Source organism: Kwoniella bestiolae, chromosome 8 (assembly GCF_000512585.2).
Source record: "Kwoniella bestiolae CBS 10118 chromosome 8, complete sequence".
Lineage (NCBI taxonomy): Eukaryota > Fungi > Basidiomycota > Tremellomycetes > Tremellales > Cryptococcaceae > Kwoniella > Kwoniella bestiolae.
In genome coordinates, this window is record NC_089248.1 from 712017 (window position 1) to 735950 (window position 23934).

Consider the following 23934-nt stretch of genomic DNA (forward strand, 5'->3'; position numbering starts at 1 on the left):
GTCTCTATCTTTGATATTGGATAGAGTTGATCGGACATTTGTAGATTGTGTGTGTATACCTTGTACAGTAGGAAGAGAAGTCTCGAATAACATACTCGTACGGTACGAGAAGGAGTTTGGAATTAGCGATTTAGCCGAAGACACGGAATCGAGAAAAGAAGCATCAAGTCACTCGACTTTTGACAAAGTGGACATCTCAAAAGACTCGACCAGCTTGAGTCGAATATATCAGAGTCTCAGTGTCAACCCGTATACGTCAGCTATAACAACATGACTTCAAAAAACGGGGAATCAAGTAGACCTCCCCACCCCGTCGACCCAATATCGAATGTACCCATCCAAGATGAATTGGCAGTACCGACAACGTCGGATAGGTTGAAATCGCCCAATCCGCCGTTCGTAGAGGATGATAAAAGAAGGAAAGGAAGCGATGCGACTGTTAGATCTGGGTCAGGCGATAGGAAGAAGGTGAAGGGGAAGGGGTTGACGGAGGGCGATGAAGGTGTGTTCACATTCAGCCGTTCGCTATATCCCCAATCTTCTGTCTTTATCGGCCTGAAGGAAGCCTTGCAGGTGGAGATGATGCTGATATAGAAATATAGATGTTCCTGATTTACCGAAGAACAATTTGAAGTTGGTTATGCCAGCGTGAGTTGTCGATATGGGTTAGTTATATGGAGGATAGCATTTGACTTGACACATAGCATCGGATTGGTACTGTTCCTATCAGCTTTGGATCAGACGGTGAGCCTACATTGACTGTCAGCTTCCGCGGATCAGCAATAATGACTGATCAAGGGCGCACATTCATTCAACAGATCGTAGCTACAGCCTTACCAACGATAGCGGAAGATCTGCATGCCTCACCGTCGGAGTACTCATGGGTAGGAACGGTACGTATCCCTTCTCAGCTTTATGACCAATTCACCAACATGACAGCTGATACCCCCTTCTAGTCTTACCTGTTAGCCTCAACATTGCAAACTCCCATCAATGGCAGAGTATCAGATATAATAGGTCGTAAACCAATGTTATACGCTGCTATCATCATCTTCACGATTTTCTCGGCGCTCTGTGGGGCTGCGAAGAGCTCGAGCTGGTAAGTCGCTGGCTAGGGTATCACGCAAAGCAGGGATTATGCTGATTCTGGATCTGGTGGGACAGGTTGATCATAGCTAGAGCGTTCCAGGGCATTGGAGGAGGTTCAATCATCGGTTTGACGTGAGTATCTCGTCATTCGTTATATCTACCTTGTCAAAAGGCCAGGGCTGATACCAAATAAATAATGATTCCCAGCTCGATCGTAGTGTGTAGGTTTGTCATCCCTAGGTCGTATTGGAAAGACCTCACCTGATCCTCGTTCATATGATAGCCGATATCGTCCCACTGCATCAAAGAGGCACATACCAGGGTTTCATGGGTTCGGCTTGGGGTATAGCAGCTGTTCTTGGACCTATATTGGGAGGTGTTTTGACGGAGAAGGCGTCTTGGTGAGTGGTTTAGGATTTACTAATTGACCTAGTGTGTCCGCTAATGTCAAGTGTCAATCCCGAGCAGGCGATGGTGTTTCTGTATGTATTCTCTCTCTACGAGCTACTTGCCTGATTGACCCTAACAATTGGTCTTGTTTTTCAGATATCAATCTTCCAACGTGCGGTATCGCTTTCGTCCTACTTGTGTTCACACTGAAACTCAACCCATCTCGGAAATTGACTTTTAGAGAGTTGAGCCGGACATTCGATTTTGTGGGATTGTAAGTACACCCTAGACCATGTCCTTCTTGCTAGTGCTGATAGTCCCGCTTCCTTGACCCCTAGAGCTCTATTGATGATCGCCTCTGGTCTGCTCATCGTCGGTTTCTCACGAGCAGCAGATTTCGGATTTGGTCAGCCCGCTTCGTATGGTATTATCATCGCTGGAGCAGTCATGTTTTTGGCTGCTGTGGTAAATTTCTTGACCACCAAAAGAAATGCTATTATCCCTGCTGTAGGTGTTTCATCTTACATATTGCCTTTCGACTGATACAGTACATGGGTTAAGCTATCTACTGATATATCGTGAATCTTGCAGAGAATGTTCAAGAACCGTACTACTGCTTTCTTCCTTCTCGCTTCGACTTTACATGCTGCTGCGTTCTTGTCGTTCAATTATCTTTTACCTGAGCTTCTGCAAGGTGTAAGTGGAGTACCCTTCTCTGTTGCAAAAAAGGGATTTTACTGAATGGATGCATTGTGATAGCTTCGAGGCGACTCTCCGATCCAATCGGGTGTTCATCTTTTACCATTCGCATGCTGCGTAGCATGGATGACAGTAGTCGGTAAGTTGTGCGTCCCATAAATATCAAGGCAGAAGCTAATTGGACGTTTTGATCACGAAGCCGGTTTGATCAACTCTCGTTTGAGGATCATCAGACCAGTAGCATGGTTCGGATATGGCCTAGCGACCTTATCTTGGGGACTGTATTACGGACTCTTCACCTCGAATGTAAAATTAGCGACGCTGGAAGGGATCCTACTTCTTGGTGGGATAGGTACAGGTTTATGTCTTCAGGTTCCAATGTTGATCATACAAGCTGCTATGCCGTTGAAGGAGATGGCTGCCTCTACAGCTTCGTGGTCTCTAACGAGGAACGCAGGAGGTAGTATAGGTGGGTACTTACCCATAAACCTCACAATTCAAGATGTCCCGAGCTAAAAATGAAATGGGAACGGGTGTGTAGGTCTAGCAGTATTCACCGCCATTCTCAATACAAACCTTCGATCTAAGTTCGCCGTCATTCCTGGATATGGTACCGAATTTACCGTACCGGAATCTGCATCGGGGTATAAATCATTACATGAATTGCCAGAGGGAGAAATGAAAGATATGGTATTAAAGGCTTTCGCAGATAGTTTTAGGGTGTGTTGGATCGTCGGTGCGGCGTTCTTCGCTGCTGCTCTACTTGTACGTCCTATCTCTCGACGTGTTAGGTGGTCTGTACTAATGAGAGACGATTTTTAGATCACTTTACCGACGAGATCGTATAGTCTCAATAGGGCTAGAGGCCAGGCTGCCTTGGAAAATGCGCCGGCGGATGTCGAGGCTCAACCTTCGACTGAGATGTATGATGAGAAGGCTCAAGGAGATCGGGAGGTGATGGATCCCGTTGACGGTGAGAATGTGAACATGGGATCCTCAGCTTCGAGCGATAGGACCGTGACGGACGGTGGGGACGTAGAGAGCGAGCAGAGGAAGAAAGATAAAATAACGGAATTGGTATAACAGGGTATCCATGAGAGAGAGGGTGGAAAGTCTTTTTTACATATCTGCTTGCAAGCCAAACGAGGGTGTACAGTACACTGCAGTAGTATGTCGCGATTGTCGTTCGGAAACATACATGTAGGATTAGACATGTAGAAATGAATACTATATCACCCAGTGCAAAGACTCCCCTATGGTGTGAAGCTGATGCATCATTTTCGATGATATACATCATGCATAATCCGTCTCATCAGTTGATGTGAAGCGGGTGAGGATCTACGGGGTCGATAAAGTCCCCATACGGACCCTCGTTCGGTTGACTCGTAACCCACATGCATCTGTTTTCGTGTTGTGAAAAATTTCCTTAACCAGTCCCTCCCCTCAGCCCGTCTTTGTCCGATAGCATATAATCTACTCTACAGTCAGTCGCTACTGCCGGTTATTTTTTGAGAGATGGACCCTGAATCCATACTACACTAACACTGCTAACCGCACCACTATCACTCAATCCTACATGATAGATCTCACTTCAGTACCATACACATGCGCTTCATCCATCTTGATAGTCCTGCTCATCACTCTACTATACACTCTCCACTTGGCTGGATTGATCACTCAAAGGGAGTTGGTTCATTGACGTCGACAAACCCACTCTACCGCCGGTGGCAGAACTTGTGAATTGAAAGTGTGGATGTGGTACAACAAGATGAGGGATTGAACATACCTTATGTGAACCCATCCATCTCACCTCGCTTAGAACAATCATCAACCACGCTACACCATACGTTTAACCATATATACAATCTCAATACAAGCCTAGACCTATACATGTCACTTAGACGAGGTTTAAACAAAAGTAAAGCCTTGAGTTCCGACCGAGGAATATCACCATCACCATCACCATCACCCGTATCATATACCAAAAAACAGCCGAATATCACATAACAATACCATCAATCCATTCATCATCCATCTCATCACTACCACTTGTGTACATAAATTTCCAACCCAATCATCCATATCGATGATCATCCGCCACCATGCCAAAGAATAACGGACCACTCCAGATCCGACTCACCGAACCAGTCATCTTCCTCAAGGGACCATCCACAGGATTGGATTTCCGTGGGAGACCTCAGGCGGTCAGACAGGATGGACAACCTGCTATGGTCAGAGGTCTGTTGACCTTGCGATTGAGTAAACCGACGAGGATAAGGAGTATCACCATCAAACTCGAGGGGAAAGCTAGGACAGAATGGCCTGAAGGTGAGTTTCGCTTATCTTCTTATCTCCCATCGATACACCAATGACACTTTGTGAGGTGTCAACTTAATCTAATTTGCTTGATTGGTCGTACAGGTATTGGATCCAAACGAATGGACACGTACGAAGAGCATGTGATCCTCTCGGAGCAAACTACATTCTTCAACGCAGTTCACCACGATAACTCTCGATCCAGATCAGCTAGGAGAGCGCTCTCGGTGGGACCAGGCGTAAGAGTAGGAAATGAGGATGAGGAGATAGATGATCATGATGATTTACATGATGTCCCAGGAGAAAGGGATGATCTGGACGATTGGCTGGATATCGGTAGACCTCGTGGACCCAGATCAAGCAGTGCCATGCCTGGCACGCACGATAACCACTCCTGGCATAGAGATGGGTTCTCAAGAAGACCAAGCTTCGAAACTCCCCAATCTACTCGGTCGAGTTTCCTGGACCTGCAAAACCTAAACATACAGGAGAGAGGACCTTCACCAGCTTATACCCCTCGCGCTTCCCCTCCTCATCGCAGTTCCACCCTACCAGGAGTCTCCGGACTTCCGTCTCGCCCATCTTCACTTAGACAGAGTAACGCTTCTGGCCCGGCGACCACCACTTCTCGCGAACCTGCGTTATCACCCATTGCATCCGCCGCACCATCGCAGAACACGTCTGAGAGAGGAGATAGCGCAGAAGCGGAACATAGAAGACCGGCTCATCAGCTTAGAAGTACCCTGTCCTCGGATGCTGTTCGGGAAGGCGCGGTGTGGTCACCTACTTTACCATCTGCTGAGGGAGAATCGGCATTACAAGAGGAAGAAGACGACTCGGCGGCTCTATCTCCTGCCCTACGACCTATCTTGAATCAGCGAAGCTCGCATATGAGTGCAGGGGAAGTGAGATTCCAGGATCCAGTTCATGATAGTACTGCTGCAAACGGGAATGACGGGCACCCAACTGCAACCTCGAGCCAAGACGCATCGACGCCTATTCCCGAAGAGTCTGCAAGTACTGCCCCTGATTCAAACACCGCTGAAGTCTCTGTGCCTCCTCCATCCGCTGGACCATCGACCGCCGGCGGGAATAGAGCTGCCTCCGTTCGGACATTCAACTCTCAATTTTCTACTTCGTCTGCTTCTCTCACTTTGTCCTCCCAAGATAATGCTCCGGGCCCCTCCCATGACAGTACGCCTGAGGAACGACACCCGACAGGTATTCAAGCTGTCTCAGTTGTCAATACCGCTCATAACACCCCTGTCAACTCCGCTCCTCCTTCGATCCACCATCGTTCGTCTACAGAGACTCTGGGTAATACCGCTCAGGGATCAGGCAATGAATCCAATAGTCCCAACGCCTCTCGAAGGACAAGTACGATATCCAACTCTAATCGTCAAACCTCCGAAACTTCCGTCAACAACTTGTCTCATCAAGACCCTTTACCCACAGTCACTAGACAAGGGCGAAGTTCCAGGACAGGTAGCGCATCGACAATCGTTGAAAGCCCAGGTTTAGTCACCTCCGGTTCCCAGGTGAATGTACCGTCTTCACTTAGGAACTCTTCTCGTCCTCAACGATCTGCTAGTGGTACACCTTCCTTATCGTCTGCACCAAGTTTGCAACATCTTCGAAATTCGTCCAGCACTCACCGAGAACCGAGTGAAGATAGTCGAGGTAGGAAAAGCTCGAAATTCAGCTTGGCCGCTACATTGAGAGGACTAAGTAGAGATGTCAAAGAGACCTTCCACCATCATCATCATCATGGCCGGGGCTCCTCCAAGAGCAGGTCGAGAATGTCAAGTCCCTCCAGGGCGGGTGATAGTGGATTCAGTGATCGACCACCGTTACCCACCGCATCCTCTTCGAGTCAAAGTATTAGCATGTCCATGACGGGCAGTTACTCAGGATATGGACCCAACGATACTCTCCGACAACAACGAGGGGGAAGTAGGAACCCTTCGTCTTCGTTCCGAGGGGACGATTTCCAACCTTCCTATGGTCGGGGTGGGGCGGGATCTGTATCGACGAGCAGAAGGAGCAGGTCCAGGGATAGAGATTCGAGCGTAGCGAGGAATAGGGATGGCGAAGAGCGAAGTAGAAGTAGAGCGAGGGGTAGACATATGGGGATGAAGGTTTTGACGGATAAGTTGGGGCTGGGCGAACATGAGGATCACCACGGAGAGGATGTGCATAATTGGAAGGAGTTCAGGAAGGGTGAGTTGCAAACGGCTATCGATCCATGGTTTAGGCTGGAAGAAAGGTTCATTAGCTGATGCGTCATTGTGTGGATTTTTAGGAACATACAATTACCCCATCTCGTTCCCCATCCCCGTCACTGCTCCTCCCACTATCCATGCTGAGTTTGGTTCGGTCTCTTATCGACTCAAAGCCAGTGTGATCAGGGTCGGCGCGCTCACACCGAACTTGACGGAGGATATGGAAATTACCATGATTGCTCAACCGCAGGAAGACGATATGGAGGAGACTGAGAACGTCATTGTGGAGAGACAATGGGAGGAACAGATGAGATATCAGATTACATTGGGTGGGAAGGCATTCCCTATCGCTGGTACCATGTGAGTTTCTGTTTGCATATATGACATTTCGAAGAGACAAGCGCTGATGTTGTGCGTGGTATAGACCAATCAGTCTCAGGTTGATGCCTCTGCTTAAATGCAAGATACATCGATTAACCGTTGCCTTAGAAGGTAAGTTCCAGTTCACTTCCTGTTGTTTTGGTGAAAAGATATTATGGATGGGATCTGACATGAATGAGGGGACACAGAGAAAACCGATTACTTCGCTCAAGAACGCAAAGTCGCGCGACACGAGACACCCAAGCGATTCGTCCTTCTATTCATCAAACAGCCAGATTACAAAGAACGCGTGGAACCCCTCTTACCTATCATCTCAGATGATCCCAATGCGGCAGAACAATCACCCATAGCTGAGATGGCAAGACAGGCAGTGATCAATAATCCCCCTACAGACGTATTCGATCTGGATCGTGATCCCAACGATTCGATGTATGCCCAACTGATGGAACCTACCGGACCTTGGCATCTTGAGAAAGAATTGCATGTACCGGATTGTGCGTCCAAGATTAAGTTTACCACCAAGCATGAACAGACGAATATAACGGTCGGACATTGGTTGAAGGTTACTATCAGAGTTGAGAGAGGGGATGATGTAGCGTTGGACTCGAAAGGTAGGAGGAAGCAGTTTGATATTATCATGTGAGTGTTGACTCTTTTCACATCTACCTGTCAATCAGTTCGAACGGGTGAGAGGGAGGTGAGATTTATGGCTAATTATCCTTCGTGCGGTACAGTGAAACACCCATCAAGATCCTAGACTGTCGAGTCAACCCTCAGTGGAACTCATTACCTACCTACAGCGTCCTCAACAGAGGTATGATGACAACCCCAGGCGTCTGTTCGATACACGGAACAAAGTCTACCACTCCCAACACTTCAGGGACAGCAAGGGGAGACACAAACAATAATCTCATATCAACCTCTTCCACAGTCGTACAACCCGAGTCTCACATACATAGAAGAGGAACCGCCGACCAACCCCCCAATGGGGAGAATGGGGAGGATACGTTGCTAGAGAGGAATATAGTGTACGATAGGTTGATGTCTGGACAACAGACCGAGACGGGTGAAACGCCACCGTCGTATGGGGAAGCTACTGCCGGAGAATCCTCGAGAGGAAGACAAAGTGTCAGTACGAGTCGGATAGTAGATCAGGATGATCAGAGCCATGGACAGATCATGTTCAGTACGAGAGGATCTGGATCGGGAAGTAGGAGTAGGTCGAGAATGGGTATTAGGGATTAAAGTGATAAATGTGGATGGTAAGGTGGTTGTACGTGTTTGTCTGGTTGAAGTTTACCTTTTATATAACATAGAACTATCTAGATTGACTGTTTTCACAATGGGTTTCATATAATAGAAAGTTGAAGGAAAGGGAAGAAAAGGGTTTGATATGTACTTGTTGTTTCGGATATGGATTATTAGAGTAGCTTGAACATAAATAGAAGTATAAATGAAAGATGATACTGTACGTGTCCTTCCTTGTCATCACCGCTAATCCTATCTCACGACTGACGTTAACACTAGAGCTGTTCACTAAAGTCTTGCTTGGTTAATTTCTGTTATGTCATGCGTAGAACATCAGTTGACTGAATGTACGTTCGACTAATGGGTTGGTGCGATTATCTACCGATCTATCACATAGCTTCCTGAAGATCGATCCGGGATTATCATACAATCTTGTGGGCGTATCGAACTACCAAGACAAATCAGTCAATAGCCATCAATCGTGGTGTCGAGAATTACAACTCACATCAACCACTCGACCTTGATCCATTATTAGGATCTTATCATAGTTCATGATGGTCTGAATCCTATGGGCGATGGACAACAACTACAGATTTATACATGCTATTGGGTCAGCCAACCAGCTTCATCGACAGATCAGAGGACTGACTCACAGTGACATTCGGAAATTCATTCTGAATGATCTTCTGAATCAACGAGTCGGTCTCCAGATCGACAGAGGAAGTAGCTTCGTCCAAAATCAATATTTTTGATTTCTTCATCATAGCTCGGATTAGAGCGACTAGGTCAGGTCAACCCAGTCCACATTTTACATTAGCAAAAAATCTCAGAGCACGGGCTCAGTCACGGGTACAGTCCAATTCGGATAACTCACTCAGCTGTCTCTCACCCGCACTGAAGTTTGACCCCTGGTTGACGACCATATAGTCCAATTTGCTCTTTTCTTTGAGGGAGGCAGAGACCCTCGGATCTCCCTGGATGAGATTGAGAGCATCGTGCAGCTCGGCATCGGTGTTTGAACCTTGGGGATCGATATTTTCCCTGGATTGAAACCAGACATGATGTCAGAACATCCGACAATCAGGTATTTGTATAATAAAATGCGAGAAGAAGATGTGTATTTACCGAATCGTCCCGCTGAATAAGAAAGGAGCTTGCGGAATAATCGATAATCCACTTCTCAACTAGGTTCATACCCGTGTCAGCTTCGCTCTCCATGTACAACAACGGTGGGAGGTACTTACCGTGTCCAGACCCAAACTCCTAATATCGACCCCATCAATCTCCACCTTCCCCCCACTCCCATCGACCTCGACCTCATCACGATACCCCGTGAGCTCCACCAAACGAAACAAGACCTGCATCAGACTACTCTTTCCCGAACCGGTCCTACCGATTATCCCAATCTTTTCGCCTGGCGCTACACTGAAGTTGACATCTCTCAGAACCAGAGGTAACTCAGGTCGATATTTCATGGAGACATCTTTGAAATCAATTTTGCCCTCGCTAGGCCATGTGGCGCTAAGTGGATCGCTGGGAAGTTGACGGGGTGCTTCGGAGGGCAGGTCGGTATAGTGTTGAACCCTCTCGACGGTATTCTGCGGTTCGGACAAGTACAGTCATGTCAGATTGGAGGGTAGTCAGAAGAGAATAACGATCGTACCATCGAGATGATCGCGTCTGTCAATGACCCGACTAATCTGCCCAATGCTATTTTACCCAGGTCGTATGCAATCAGCAGATTACAGCCGGTGTCTAGTCAAACAGTCACCCACCAGAAGTAGAATTGAGGGTGTAAGTCAAGACGACCCCGAATGTCGCTGCTGAGATGGACTCTCTCATGATGATCCCACTGACTGTTACGGCCTGATGTCAAGGCGAGAACTGTCAGACGTTTCACGTTGATTGTAGTAGCTTAGGTTAGTGGTCTAAACGTAACTCACGATGACAGAAAGTAGACTGGCCAGTCTTACTCGATTACCCAGCCAACTGGTAACTCAGATCAGCGACATGGACAGTACCCACTAGTATCATGACGAGGGGACTCACAAGCCTTGTGTGAAGCCCTATACACCGGGCTCGTCAGCGTGAGATTAGACATATTCGTTCGGAGTGGGAAAGAGGGACTCACACCGATCAGTACAGCAGACTATCGAAGACCGATGTCGATTAGTTTCACACTGTCCTTTTCTAGGAAGAGGTCACTCACCAGGTGTTCGTCTAGGGATCTCTCCAGTCTCCTCTCGAAAGTGTCTTGCCGCTTGAAAGCTCGGATCACGGACATACCAGCCAACTACACGATGATTTAGTGGCGTTCAACTTCTTTAGACAGAAAGTGCTCACCTGTTCACCGAGATTCGTATAGACATGGCTTCTCAGCGTCGATGCCAGCCTGTTGATCTCTCTTGAGATCTCGAGGTAAAAGACTACCGCGAGATACTAAATCCGTCACGATCGATCAGCGAGGACCCGCTTGCTTCTGAGGATCTTTGAGGTTGGGCTCACATCAAAGTACAATATCGGGATGAAGATCAACCCTGCAATTGGATACGTGTAAAGTACCAGAGCTATCACACCGACAATACTCAATGTACCACTAGTCAAATTTAGTCAGTCATTTGTGTAGGACACCTCGAGATGTAAAAATAAATCAATAATGCTCACCTAAATACATTATACCAAGTGGAAGCGATTTTATCATCTAGGATCTCTATGTCTTTTGACAGTCTATTGATTATTCGACCGGTCTGTGTCTTTTTCGTCAGCTACCAAAGAAATGTGATATCGAACGAAAGCAAGAGAAGAGCAAAACAACGATGTTTCACGACTCACAGGAGTGCGATCATGCCACGATGTCGGACTTCTCATCACACCGGTCCAAGCCTTATCAAACATATGGAAAGAAGCTCTGATACCAGCTGAAAACATGGTGAAGATCGATCCCCACTACAGTGAAGAGAGTCATCAGCGGGTACTCAACGAGGAAGCCACATGCCACATTTCGATCCCAGCTAAACATCAGCTCACCGTAAGCAAAGCCAAGGCTACTCCCAGACCTTTTCGCAGAACATCCCCATGCATCAGTTTCGTGCCACAACGTCAAGCTCACAAAACTCACCAGCATAAATAGCCGTATAGCCGCCTTGCGGTAAGCCAGGATACTTGTCTTCTGACCAGTGGCCCAAGAACACGATGTTCAGGACAGTGGCTCCCTGTGCAGATACCAGGAAAACACCCGCCAGCATTAGTAATCCAGCCGACCTGACGGAGGCGATATAAGTTCTGTATACCCTTGATGACACGTCACCTTGAGCCTTGTCTTCAGGTAATATCAAGTTCTGAGCTTCCTTCTCTGCCGAGCTGACGACATGACTATCCTGCTCGGAACCGTCGGTCAGGTCAGTCGTTTCAGTCGTTTCAGTCATTGTCTTGAAAGCAGAATTTCCGTCACTCGATTTGGCGCCATATTGTTCGATGAGGGATTGGAATATACCTTCCTGAGAAATCAGATCCTACATCGAGGGTGATGTACATGTATCAGTACCATGTATCGCTGTGGACGATCAGAATGAGTGACAACCTACCGCATAACTACCCTGCTGGATGATCCGACCATTCCCATCCTCAGCTCGGTCCATGACAAGGACCAGATCGGCATGTGGCAGTACATCCAAATGATGAGTGACTAGTACTCTTGTCCTCTCACTCAGGGGTCCATTCAGGATACAATGATCAAGCAGATGATGGCCCACATGAGCATCGACCGCAGACAAGGGATCATCAAGAAGAACGATATCACCATTGGCATATGCTGCTCGAGCGACGCAAAGGCGCTGTCGTTGACCGCCCGAGAGGGTTACTCCTCGCTCCCCGATTATCGTGCTATAAGGTCTATTCTCAGCACTGGTGCCATGCATGCATACAAGCAAGAACGTACTCACAGGTCTTTATCCGGCCACGCTTCGACGTCGGCCCTTAAACCACATGCATCGATGATTCGTTCGACTTTGCGCAAGTCCACGTCTTCAGGATCAGTGAAGAAAGTGATGTTATCTCGGACGGACCCCGATAGTACCCAAGCTTGTTGAGGAGCTGCAATCACACAATTTGCGGTGAGTAATGCACGACTGAAGGAGTAAAGATACTGTAATTCACCGTAGCTGAGAGAACCCCCAAACTTGACATGACCCTTCGTCTGCTTCATTTCTTTCGTCAATGCTGATAGCAAAGCCGTCTTTCCTGTCCCGACTCGTCCCACAATGCATACCAATGCGCCTGTAGGCTGATCAGCGTCAGGGCTTCCGCTCTCTGAAGGGAATAGATATCTCACCTCTTGGGACTTTCAGGTCAACGTCGATAAGGGAAAACCTCTCCTCAATTTCAGCATTGCTAGTTGTAACCGTCGGTTCTGCATCGATCTTGATATACCCCTTATCCTCCTGTCTTCTCCAGAAACGCAGTCGCCGGGCGAGTGTCCTCGGAATTTTCAGATACGAAGCGCAATATTTCGCCTTGTTGCTCGGTGGGATCTCGTAGATCTCTGCGTCCAAGCCTTCGAACTGAAAGTCACCCTCCATATCGATCGCGTATGGACCTGCTGGATCAATTTCAATTTCTCCATCTCGCTCGTCCGACTGAGAGAAAACGAGTCAGCTACACCATTCGGGCTTGTGCCTCAAGACTTACCTGGAGCATCTCGTTGATCCGAGCTGTCAAATTGTCAGCTGTCGTCTCGCGATCAGCGGTGCTGGTAAATTGGATGCTTACTGATGCCCGCTGCAGCCTGACTAAGAGTCGTCAAAACCTCTGGCAAGTAAGCAATAGGGTTCTGCAGATTACTGAAATACTGTAGACTTGAGAAGATCACAGCCGCGTCGAGTTTATTACCCATCAAGGCGTAGAAAATGAATGTCACTACGGTATGAGCAAATTCAGGAGATCAGCAAAGCAATCCAACCAATATCTGATAGTTCTTAGGAAGATACTTGCAGATGGCCGCCAAGGTAGGTAAAAACGACATCAAAGCTGATAAACCGGAAGAAATGATATTGTTCGATTGGAACTTCTTCAACTCATTCAGTCTCATATCGCTGATTCTCTCGCCAAACCATGCCTCGTAGGCATACAGCTTGACCGCCCGGATATTATGCAATACTTCGGACAACAATCGGACACGCTCATCCACCACCTCGTTCTGGGTGCGGCGGATCTTGGAGATGCGCTTGAACATTATGGCTGAAAGACCCAAGGTCTCAGTCATGCGGATGTAGCGTTGGTTGTCGAAATCACTTGCCTTTCAATGGTATAACCAACAGTGTCACCTGGCGAATCATGGTCAGTTCGTGGCGGAAAGTGGAATTGATGAAACTCACCGCCAAGCCCACCGATGCCGACCAACCCAACTGCCAGAAGAGCAGTGTCAGCGAGGCTATAATTTGCGCTGGAGTACAGATGGTTTCATTTGACTGGTCTACCGCAGGGTCCTGAATCGTGACCAAGTGTATCATCAGCGAAGATCGATTGTGTCATCACACGCACGATGAAAGCAGTGTCGACGGAGACCATGGTCGTGATCTTTCCGTCGGTCATTTGTGTTCTCGATTTACCAGATAGTCGCCTGCGTCGATTGCAATCAAGCAAGATCAGATCCATAAGGTGAAATCGAACAAGGACGTACTCACATTGCTTTCCGTGATATCAAAGAGGCGAGCTGAAGACACGTTATTTTCAGCTTGATCTTCATCCTCTCCGAAAAGTGAAAAGAGGCGCTTACGGCAGGATTCATTAGCTTTCCGGTCAATTTCGACCTCCAATTGGCATAGAACAGCATCGTGGATGACAGGAAGATCATCAGCCACATGCCGAATCCGATGGATACCATGTAAGCAACCGAAGCGGGAGGTTCGAGCTGGGAAGTAGCTTTCCCTGACATGATGGCATCGTACCACTCATGTGCTCTTGAGATCTGGGTGAGTAAGTCTTTGATCATGAGTGGTATATAGGCTCTGAGACCAACTGATGTTCAATTGGGATAATTAGTGTGGATTCCGCGTTTCCCCCGGCTCACTCACGCGCAACCAGTTTGACAAGCACCATCCACCACCACGGTCTCCATACTGTCTTGTAGATCGCCTTGAAGAGGCTCTGATCGTAGAAGCATTGATCGCTTTTTTGGGTGAACCTGTATCTATCTGGTCGAAGAGATGGAGGAACCCTTGCCATGTAATTAGCCTCGAGTGCGTCACCCACCTATGTGTTGAGTGGAGTTCAGCCACAACTCGTCTTAATGCCCAACCTATTAAGTCAACTCACCAGCCTCGCTTGTAGCTCGGGAGTAAGATCGTATAAATCTTTTGTTTTTCATAAAGAAAACATCTCTTGTCAGCAACAACCTCTTTCTTACAGCTCTCAAGTAACATGCTCCTGTGACTTACCATCCTCCTCCAAACCTCTTGACCACGCTACCATGATTGAGGGTGCCGCCCAATCTAGGATGAACTTAGAATAAAAGCCTGCATTTCTGTAAGGGAAGGGCTGGCCTTTAAAGGCTGCAGCAGGAGCCGGTGTCGGCCTCCAGAATGGAATTATCATCAGGATTTGTTGTAAGTGAAGCAAGTACAGATAATGATGTTGAGGTGAAGAGAAGAACAAGGGTCAGATCAAGTATCAATTTTGGGAACTCTACTTTATAATTGGGATATTACGGTTGAGTCGATGACCACTCGATTTTACAGCTGGATTCAACCTTTGTCCGCACAAAGTGTCTATACTTCTTTGTCAATCCTTTGTCCCTGGTTTCAACCCTCCTTTGAGTCCCTCTCTCTCTCTGAGGGTTCCTGGTCAGTCTCCACGCATGCGCATGCCTGACAGTACATCGACAGGTGGCTATCGACAAAAGACCTCTGTGAGCTGAGAAAAGCGGAGCCTTGGGCACGGCAGCTCTCGCCACTCGGAGATGCTATAATAAACTGTATTATACTGTATGAACTACCTCAGTGCATGACAAAAGTAATCGCGAGTATGTGTCCGGGCGGGACTGTCGGTCCAATCAAATCGATGAATCACGTGTTTCTTCCATATATACTTGAGCATTCCCGAAATGACAAGCCGATCTAGATGATAACAGTGTGCTTATCCTCTCGGATCTTTGAAATTCTGCTCGTGTAAGACTCTGATCCGACGCAAGTTAGAATGACAGGATCCTGCCTCGGTCCATCCAGAGTGATAGCGGAACCCACTCACCTTCTTGTCACAGAGGCTCCGGAAGATAGAAAACGGGTTATCTAACAGTGTGAGGGGTTCGTCAAACTATCATCAAAGTCAGCTATTGTCATCGTGGATCGAGTATAGTTGAGACCGCAATCTCACTTCTGCGATACGTCCATCGTCCATGACCAAGATCCTGTCATAGTATGCAACAGTCTGTAATCGATGAGCGATAGATATCAACTGTACAGGCCATGGAGAGCATCAGTCTGCGTCATATCTCCTGAAAAAGTGACAGACGGCATGGCAAGACTTGCGGTAACATCGTTAAATTCAGTTTGGATCATTCTTTGGATCAGAGCGTCGGTCTCTGGATCTACGGACGAAGTAGCTTCGTCCAGGAGTAAGATCTTCGATCCCTTCACGAAGGCTCGTAGGAGTGCAACTTCACTCGAAAATAACAGTTAGTCCGCCCACACATCCGGGTGGGTTATACTCACGCAACTGCTTCTCGCCTGCACTGAAATTGGACCCCTCGTTGGCTACTACAGTATCTAGTCTCAACTTATCCCGAAGAGTCGATGAAGCATGCGAATCTCGATGAATAAGGTTCAGCGCGTCGTTCAGACGGTCGTCCGAGAAGTTTCCCGTAGGATCGATGTTGTCACTGTACATTCGCTTGGTCACAATAGCCCACTTTCGATCTGACATGGAAGGCTGACAGCTCACCGGACGGTCCCACCGAACAAGAAAGCATCTTGTGGGATGATCGATAATCTCTGTCTCAACTAAAAGAACACGAGATCGTCACGTCGAAATCACAGCAATCAGCACTCGCTTCAACACTCGAAATCGATGATCAGAGATATCACTTACAAAGTCTAAACCCAGAGATCTGATATCGGTTTCATCGACTTTGATGGTGCCACCGCATATCTCAACCGTTCTGAAAAGCGCTTGAGCAATACTACTCTTTCCTGCACCCGTTCTACCGATCACTCCAATCTTCTCTCCAGGTCTGATATCAAAGCTAATTCCCTTCAGTACTAATGGCAGCTCAGGTCTGTAACGCAATTTAACATTCTCAAATGAGATTGAGCCTTGTTTTGGCCATATGTGCGATGGTCCTGGATCTGAAGGAAATGTTGGGGCTGCTTCGGATGGCAGTTCGGTATAGTTATGTACTCTTTCAACCGTATTCTATTGAAAAAGTCAATTCTCATGGCATACGCGATTGACTGATCGAAACCGGGGCAGATAAGATCCTCTGATGCTCACCATCAATTGCTCCGCGAGTGTGGCGTCTCCCACGAACCCGTTAATAACTATGTTCACCACTTTTATGAGCATGTCACACGCGGTATTGTCTTTGCGACGAATGAACGATCAGGAAGCTCACTCGACACAGTAAGCATGATATAGTTCAGGACTACACCAAATTCCGACGCAGAAATTGAGTTCCTGAAAAGCACTCCAGAAATCACGACAGCCTAAAGCTCTGGATGAGCATGGTATCCTTCCTTTGATCGATTTACAATCGGCATGGCACGCACCAAGACAAGGAAATTACTGGCTAGCGATAATCGTAGACCTAGCCAGCTATAAACGGAGAATGAGGTCTAGCGGTTAGTAACAGCTCCTCTGTAACAATCCGTGCGAGACACAAAGATGTCATACCCACGCTCCTTGAGAGAATACCTATATTTCATCCCAATGAGCATGATTCCTTTTCGGCCCGTTTTGATGACAAGCTGAGAGAGCTATGGACTCACTCCAATCATCATACAAGACTAGCACATTATCAGAGTGAGCATGTGTGTTTCGCTTATACCAAGCAAGCTGCCCGAAATTGAAATCACATTGACTTACAAAATGGATATCAACCGACTCTTCCAGCTTCCTCTCAAACCGTTCTTGCTGTCTGAATGCTCTTATAATCGGTAGTCCTGTGAGCTGTGACATTCACGGTATCAGAAACCCTGCCTGCATCGCTGTCACACTAATAATCTCAGACGCCCAGGACTCACCTGCTCGCCGAGGTTCGTGTAGATATCACTTCTGAGTATCGACATCAATCGATTATACTCCCTTGTAGTTTGTCGAAACAGCAAAATTGTCAAGACCTAGTGCAACCAATGAACGTCAATCTCCATGAGCCCGCTACTCGGCTTCATACAAAGTGAGGAGGCCCGTGCTTACATCATAAGCTAAAACTGGTACGAAGACCAAAACAGCCCAAGGGTACGTGTAGAGTACTAGCGCTATTGAAGCAAAGGCGGCAAATAGGGCACTGTCATGATTTAACAGTCAGGATCTCCTTTGAAAGAATCAAATCTGAGCTGGGTAAAGCTCACGTGAGTACATCATACCATTTGGTCGCAAGGGTGTCGTCCAATATCTCTATATCTGTTTGCAGGTCGATACATGACATGAGAATAAGCCCAAGAACGTTTCGGGCCTGAGAGATCCAAGCGCTGACCTTTAGATAGACGATTGATGATTCGACCGGTCTATCGAAACACGATCTTGCATGAGCATGATTTTTCCTGCCCAATGTGTCAAAAGAGAGTGACTTACAGGTGTACGGTCTTGCCATGAAGTCGTACTTCGCATAACGCCCTTCCAAGCTTTTTCGAACATGTTGTAAGACGCTCTGATCCCTGCACAGCTCATCAAGAAAGAGGCGTTCCACTGTACAGCAAGACATCAGTCTGGCATCCTCGCATAGATACCACGACTTAGCAGTTTGCATACCGTGAAGACGGCCATGGCGATACCCAGCCCTAGAACGAAAATATATGTGAGCGATAGAAACACGAGAGATCATGTCAACTCATTACTAGACTGAGTTTTGACTTACCCGCATAGATGGACATGTAAGCCGTCTTATCCCATCCATTGAATTTGTTTTCAGACCAATATCCCAGGAAAAGCGAGTTAAACACCGAAGCGACTTGAGCGAGAACCAGCATTACGAAGCACACGGTAATCAAAAAGGGCGATTGGATCGAACGACCATAATTGTAGTAAACAGTAGAAGCCACCGTGCCCTCCGCTTTATCTTCGTCTAGGATGAGCTTGTTAGATTCGCCTATTTCGTCTGTCTTGACTTTTTTGGAGGTGTCGATAGAGCTCGTCTCGCTAGTTGTTGTACTTTCCAGCTCGCCTGAACCCATGGTAGGAAGCCCACTGCCACCATATTGATCAAACATAGTCTTGAAGATACCCTCCTGTTGCTTCAACTCCTAGATATTCATCATCGTAAGTCCACTCCAACGATGTAGATTTGCTCAAGCAGTGGAAGGTTAACGTACCGCAAAAGACCCTTTCTGTATTATCCGTCCATCGCCCATCTCATCCCTGTCCATAACCAAAACTGAATCCGCTTTGGGCAAAACATCAAAGTGATGCGTCACTAGAATTCTGGTCCTATCACTCAATGGTCCATTCAGTAGACAATTTTCAAGAAGGTGGTGTCCAACATGAGCATCGACCGCTGAAAGTGGATCATCAAGGAGGACAATGTCACTCTTCTCATAAGCGGCTCTGGCGATGCAGATTCGTTGTCTTTGACCACCCGATAAAGTTATTCCTCTTTCGCCGATCTTGGTCCTAAATACCGAACACAAGACAACTGTCAACTAGGACCCAACAAGGATGAGGCACAGCTAAGCAGAAATGCCTAGAACTCACAGGTCACCGTGTGGCCACATATCGATATCCCTCCTCAACGCACATGCATCGATGATCTCTTCCACCCGCGCCAGATCAACATCGTGTGGCTCAGCTGAGAACGTGATATTCTCCCTGATGGATCCTGACTGTACCCAAGCTTGTTGAGGGACTGCGCTTGAACGTATTAGCCGTGGTTCGGCCCGGATGCGCATTTGATCGTTCACTCACCATAGCTGACAGTTCCTCCAAAACCGACATAACCCTCGGTTCGTTTCATCTCATTGATCAGTCCCGAAAGCAGAGCCGTTTTGCCAGTTCCGACTCTTCCGACGATACAGACCAGCGCACCTAAGTCTCACATGTCAGCTATGACGAATGGCAATTTGGCTCTATCAACGACACATACCTTTTGAAATTTTTAGATCAACGTCCACCAAGCGGAAAGGTTTATCAATTTGCTGTTGCTCGTTCTGGTCCGATTGTTGGCTTGGAACCCCTTTCTCAGGGGAATGGATACTCTCAAATTGGAAATTGCCTTTGACATCAATGGCAAATTCGCGGTCCAGATTTATGTCGAGATTATTTTCCAGTTCCTCGGCCTTCACAGTAGATCAGGACTTATGGACCTCTCCTGTGTCTTTGAGCAGATGCACTCACCCGAAGCAAATCGCCTATTCGACCTGTCAAGCGTTCCTCAGAATGTGAGTATGAAGTTTGTAAGGACTGAGCGAGTATGACGTACCTACACCGACCCAGCCTTGGCTCAGATTCGTCAAGACCTCAGGTAAGATAGCTATTGGAGTTCGTAGAAAGCTGAAGTACTGCAGACTCGGGAAGATCACCGCCGCTGTGAGCTTATGACCTGTCGCAGCATATGTGATGAACGTCACTGTAACGTGTCCAAATCAGCAGGATGCGACAATTTAATGGTGGTTGATGCAAAAGTTTGACTCACATATAGCAGCCAAGGTAGGTAAGAAAGTCACAACGGAGGTCATCAGTGATTTGATCAGATTGTTCTGTTGAAACGTCTTCAGCTCTTTCTTCCTCATCATTCCAATCTTCTCGCAAAACCATGTTTCGTATGCATATAGCTTGACCGCTCTGATATTGTTCAAAATTTCTGATAAGAGTTTGACCCTTTCATCGACTATTGCATTTTGCGATTTTCGCAGAGAGGATATGTATCTGAACATCCATACTGTAGTGCATATCATCGTTAGGATCACACAAGGGTTTAAATGTAAGATGGCCTAACAAGAGACAACCAGCACTCACCTTTGAAGGGACCGGTCAGCAGTAAGACCTATAGCACCGATCAACTTCATCTTGGCTACACGACAAGAAAGCTATAACTTACGGCTAAGCCGACAAACGCGGAGTATCCAATCTGCCATACGAGTATACCGATGGAGACGAAGATAGAGACTGGTAGACAGATGATCTCGTTGGATTGCTGAGTAGCTCGGTCCTGCGTCATCGTCCATCAGCCAACACTTCGTACTGCGTGTTTGAAAGGATGGAAGTGTATATCACTCACAATGAAAGCACTATCAACCGAAACCATCGTCGTGATTCTACCGTTCGTCATTTCTATCCTTGATTTGCCAGATAATCGCCTATCCAAGCAAACGTCACGCGGCAATGTGAGCTATGAGGGGTGCGCGATTTTAAGGCCAAGTATTAGTATTATGGTATCTCACTTTGCTTTCCTGGAAATAATCGCTGTGAGCTAATCCACAAGATGTATCAGTCATATGGTTATTTCTGGTACGATGGACGAACTGCTGATGGTTGGGTGAGGTGTACTCACAGCCGATCCAACCATCTTACCCATCAATCTTGCTCTCCAAAAATTATAGTAAAGCAGGACAGCAGCCACCGTGAACATGGCCCACATGCCTATTCCAACGCCGATCATGTACCCTGCTGATCGTGGAGCGATCATGCCATCGGTGGACTGACCGTTCTTTATGACTTTGTGCCATTCGTGCGCTAGCGAGATTTGAGTGATGAGGATCCGCATAACTTGGGGAAGGCATATTCGAATGCCGACTGCAGTATTCAGAAGGTATCAGCCTCAACATGAATTTCAATATGACTTGCTTATGGAGAAGAAGGTTACGAAGATGACGGGACGACGCGAGAACCATCACTTACTGGCGGTAAGTTTGACGACGATCATCCACCACCACTGTTTCCACACGGTCAAGTAAATGGCTTTGAACAAGCTTCGATCGTATTTCTCGCCATCCTCAAAGCAGGTGGTTCCACTTTGGTCTGAGTCAGAACGACCATGCTCTTCTTGATGGCTCAATAAAGGAGTTCTTTCTGAAGCTTCCAAGTTCGAGGTTGAATGCCTGGGCTTTGATAATCTGTATCGCTTGGGGCGTAGGGAGGGTGGAACTCGTTTCAGAAAGTTAGACTCCAGTTCATCGCCAAGCTGAGCGACCAATCATGCATGTCAACTACAATCGATCGGACGCATGTATCAAGATTGATTGGAGAGGCAGACTTACCAATCTAGTCTGCAAATCAGGTGTAAGATCGTATAAATCTAGACATGACATTCAAGAGAGAAGTGAGCCATTCACTTTTCAAGTTTTTGAAGCAGTATGAGAAGGACTGAACTCACCATCAGCGTTGATATCCCTGGACCAAGCTACTTTGACCGCAGGCGCTATCCAATGAACCAATAATTTGCTCAACCAGTTAGCCCGACTCCACGGTAGAGGTTCGCCTCTGAAAACTGCCGGCGGGGCAGGGGAAGGTTTCCAAAATGGGATTGTCATGTTGAATTTCAATGGTATTGATAAGTGTAGAGTGTCAGTTGAGAGCCTGAAGAAAATCTCAGGAAGATCTCATAAGGTAAGTCACTGCAAGTGAACACTGTCAGATATTGCGCCGATGACCCATACTTGTTTTCGTACATCCTTTATTAGATGGTAGATCCTTTGTCAGTACCCCTCCCTTCACTCTGAGATGACATCGTACAGTATTTTAGGACTTTGAGTTGTGACGACAACGAAAGGAGAGCAAGAAGTCAACGTCAATTTCAGAATCAGCTCTCTGAAATAAGGCGACGCGAAGCTTCCGGCGGAAACGTTTCTTCAACATGACTCGGTGTGTCGCTGGGTGGAGGAAGAACACCTCATATCACCATCCTGCATTCCTCCATTCCTAACAACACATTTCATGGTGACTTGAATATAGGCTAACACAAGCAAAATGCCCAGATCACGGTCAAGATCCAGAGAGAGGGAGAGGGACAGAAAATATCGAGATCGAGATAGGTCAAGGTCCAGAGAGAGGGAGAGAAGGCATAAAGATAGGTCTGCTTCACCTTCTGATCGAGATAGAGGGAGGGAGAAGGAGCACAGAAGGTCCAAGAGGCGGGAAAGATCCGAGTCTGACGAGGAGGAAGGGGTGGATCTGAGGGATATGGGGGTTAAAGAGATAGGGGAGGAGGATTATTTGTAAGTCTGTTGGTATCCTCATATCACCTAGTACGAGAGGTGAGTGAAAAGCTTACTGACTCTTGCTGGATGTAGTCTCAAATCGAGCGAGTTCAAAGCCTGGCTCAAAGAGGATAAAGGGAAGGTAAGCTGCATTGCGACATTGTGCCTTGATACACCAGCTCACACATGGCAGTATCTCGACGAAATGTCCTCCGAATCTGCCCATAAATACTTTAGGAAGTTCATGAGGGTATGCATATCTTCATCTCCATCCTTCGCTCATCTGCCTGAAAGCTGATTAATTTTGGATCTTGCGATATACCATAGCGATGGAACGATGGTCTCCTAAAACCACATCAATACCACCCACCACCCACAACCTCAGCCTCCGAAAATACAGGCTACAAGTGGTCCTTCGCCTCTCGAGGAGATACCACCTCGTCACTCAAATCCATCCGAGAAGATGTCGCGCGTTCAACCCACTCGTCCATACGTAAAGGTGTCGAACCCGAATCAATTAGCTCGTACAGCTCTCATCCAAGCATCGGTCCGTCCCTTGCTTCGTCCAGCAGAGCACTGGGACCTTCGATGCCCACCTCGTCGGATAGGCAGTACGCCATGGAGGTAGCACAAGACACTAGGAAGGCAGAGAGGAAATCCCACCTGAGGGATATGTACAATAAAGCGGATGAGCTTGTACCCAAATCTGGAGGGAGAGAGGGGAAGATGGAGGAGAGACGAGCTACGAATGCTGAGAATAAGAGGTATAGAGATAAAGATACGGCGGCGGGGTTGGAGGTGGATGAAGGGACTTTGATGGGTGACGAGGGGAGTTTTGCAGCTGCGTAGGTCTTTTCTCTTCGAGTTCCGCATTGGCATTGTGCAACACTGACACCCTTCATTGCCTGTAGTGTCAGGGCAAGAGAACAAGCTGAGTCACGCAGGAGGGATAGAAAGGACTTTGCCGCGCAGGATCGTAGAGCGGCGGATTCGGAGAGGTTGATGGAGAGGAAAGCGAAAGAGAGCGCTACAATGGATATGTGAGTAAGCATGTCGGAGCGATAGGTGCTACATTACTGATACTAGTGTGATTGTTTAGGTTCAAAGCTCTTGCAAGAGAAAGATTTGGTTAGGACTTCGCAGGAGACACAGAATGGACAGTGTCAAGTGTACATCCTATAATCCCTGCTGACGTCCGTAGGAAATGCAGCAATGTGATGTGTCGCCTCATGTCGTCATGCCTAAAAAGC

The 23934-nt window shown here is 47.3% G+C and overlaps 5 protein-coding genes across 5 annotated transcripts; 3 read left to right on the forward strand and 2 right to left on the reverse strand.

Annotated features, from left to right (window-relative positions):
- Positions 1-270: 270 nt before the first annotated feature.
- On the forward strand, positions 271-3261 carry I302_108856 (uncharacterized protein; the record flags this gene model as incomplete). Its single annotated transcript, XM_019194581.1, has 15 exons — positions 271-502; positions 603-648; positions 705-744; positions 819-893; positions 957-1099; positions 1165-1221; positions 1344-1490; positions 1558-1571; positions 1636-1753; positions 1818-1986; positions 2071-2175; positions 2239-2317; positions 2378-2647; positions 2720-2943; positions 3001-3261. 15 exons carry the CDS (start codon positions 271-273, stop codon positions 3259-3261), a joined length of 1980 nt encoding a protein of 659 aa, XP_019043417.1.
- Positions 3262-4280: 1019 nt separating this feature from the next.
- I302_108857 (uncharacterized protein) lies at positions 4281-8342 on the forward strand (the record flags this gene model as incomplete). Its single annotated transcript, XM_019194582.1, has 6 exons — positions 4281-4506; positions 4600-6714; positions 6797-7076; positions 7141-7208; positions 7286-7736; positions 7832-8342. 6 exons carry the CDS (start codon positions 4281-4283, stop codon positions 8340-8342), a joined length of 3651 nt encoding a protein of 1216 aa, XP_019043418.1.
- A 322-nt stretch (positions 8343-8664) lies between these two features.
- On the reverse strand, positions 8665-14936 carry I302_108858 (uncharacterized protein; the record flags this gene model as incomplete). The annotated part of the gene is made up of 33 exons (XM_065870743.1): positions 8665-8793; positions 8851-8931; positions 8999-9126; positions 9220-9386; positions 9471-9529; positions 9590-9943; positions 10009-10055; positions 10121-10211; positions 10289-10334; positions 10395-10411; positions 10477-10494; positions 10555-10638; positions 10689-10784; positions 10851-10941; positions 11010-11092; positions 11178-11291; positions 11373-11401; positions 11464-11857; positions 11930-12227; positions 12287-12437; positions 12501-12620; positions 12676-12979; positions 13032-13054; positions 13113-13259; positions 13335-13580; positions 13639-13666; positions 13718-13828; positions 13884-13962; positions 14027-14055; positions 14119-14360; positions 14417-14594; positions 14658-14695; positions 14780-14936. The coding sequence occupies 33 exons, from the start codon at positions 14934-14936 to the stop codon at positions 8665-8667; spliced, it is 4179 nt and encodes a 1392-aa protein (XP_065726815.1).
- A 540-nt stretch (positions 14937-15476) lies between these two features.
- I302_108859 (uncharacterized protein) lies at positions 15477-22018 on the reverse strand (the record flags this gene model as incomplete). The annotated part of the gene is made up of 32 exons (XM_065870744.1): positions 15477-15653; positions 15714-15794; positions 15869-15996; positions 16052-16218; positions 16281-16339; positions 16428-16751; positions 16830-16876; positions 16951-17041; positions 17105-17170; positions 17421-17504; positions 17579-17674; positions 17751-17841; positions 17906-17957; positions 18031-18061; positions 18129-18242; positions 18306-18334; positions 18412-18796; positions 18866-19163; positions 19245-19395; positions 19455-19574; positions 19633-19825; positions 19884-19906; positions 19969-20115; positions 20182-20427; positions 20505-20532; positions 20587-20697; positions 20767-20845; positions 20930-20958; positions 21040-21281; positions 21387-21669; positions 21746-21783; positions 21862-22018. The coding sequence occupies 32 exons, from the start codon at positions 22016-22018 to the stop codon at positions 15477-15479; spliced, it is 4167 nt and encodes a 1388-aa protein (XP_065726816.1).
- A 436-nt stretch (positions 22019-22454) lies between these two features.
- I302_108860 (uncharacterized protein) lies at positions 22455-23817 on the forward strand (the record flags this gene model as incomplete). Its single annotated transcript, XM_019194584.2, has 6 exons — positions 22455-22702; positions 22778-22826; positions 22878-22934; positions 23012-23529; positions 23596-23724; positions 23784-23817. The coding sequence occupies 6 exons, from the start codon at positions 22455-22457 to the stop codon at positions 23815-23817; spliced, it is 1035 nt and encodes a 344-aa protein (XP_019043420.2).
- Positions 23818-23934: the final 117 nt, after the last annotated feature.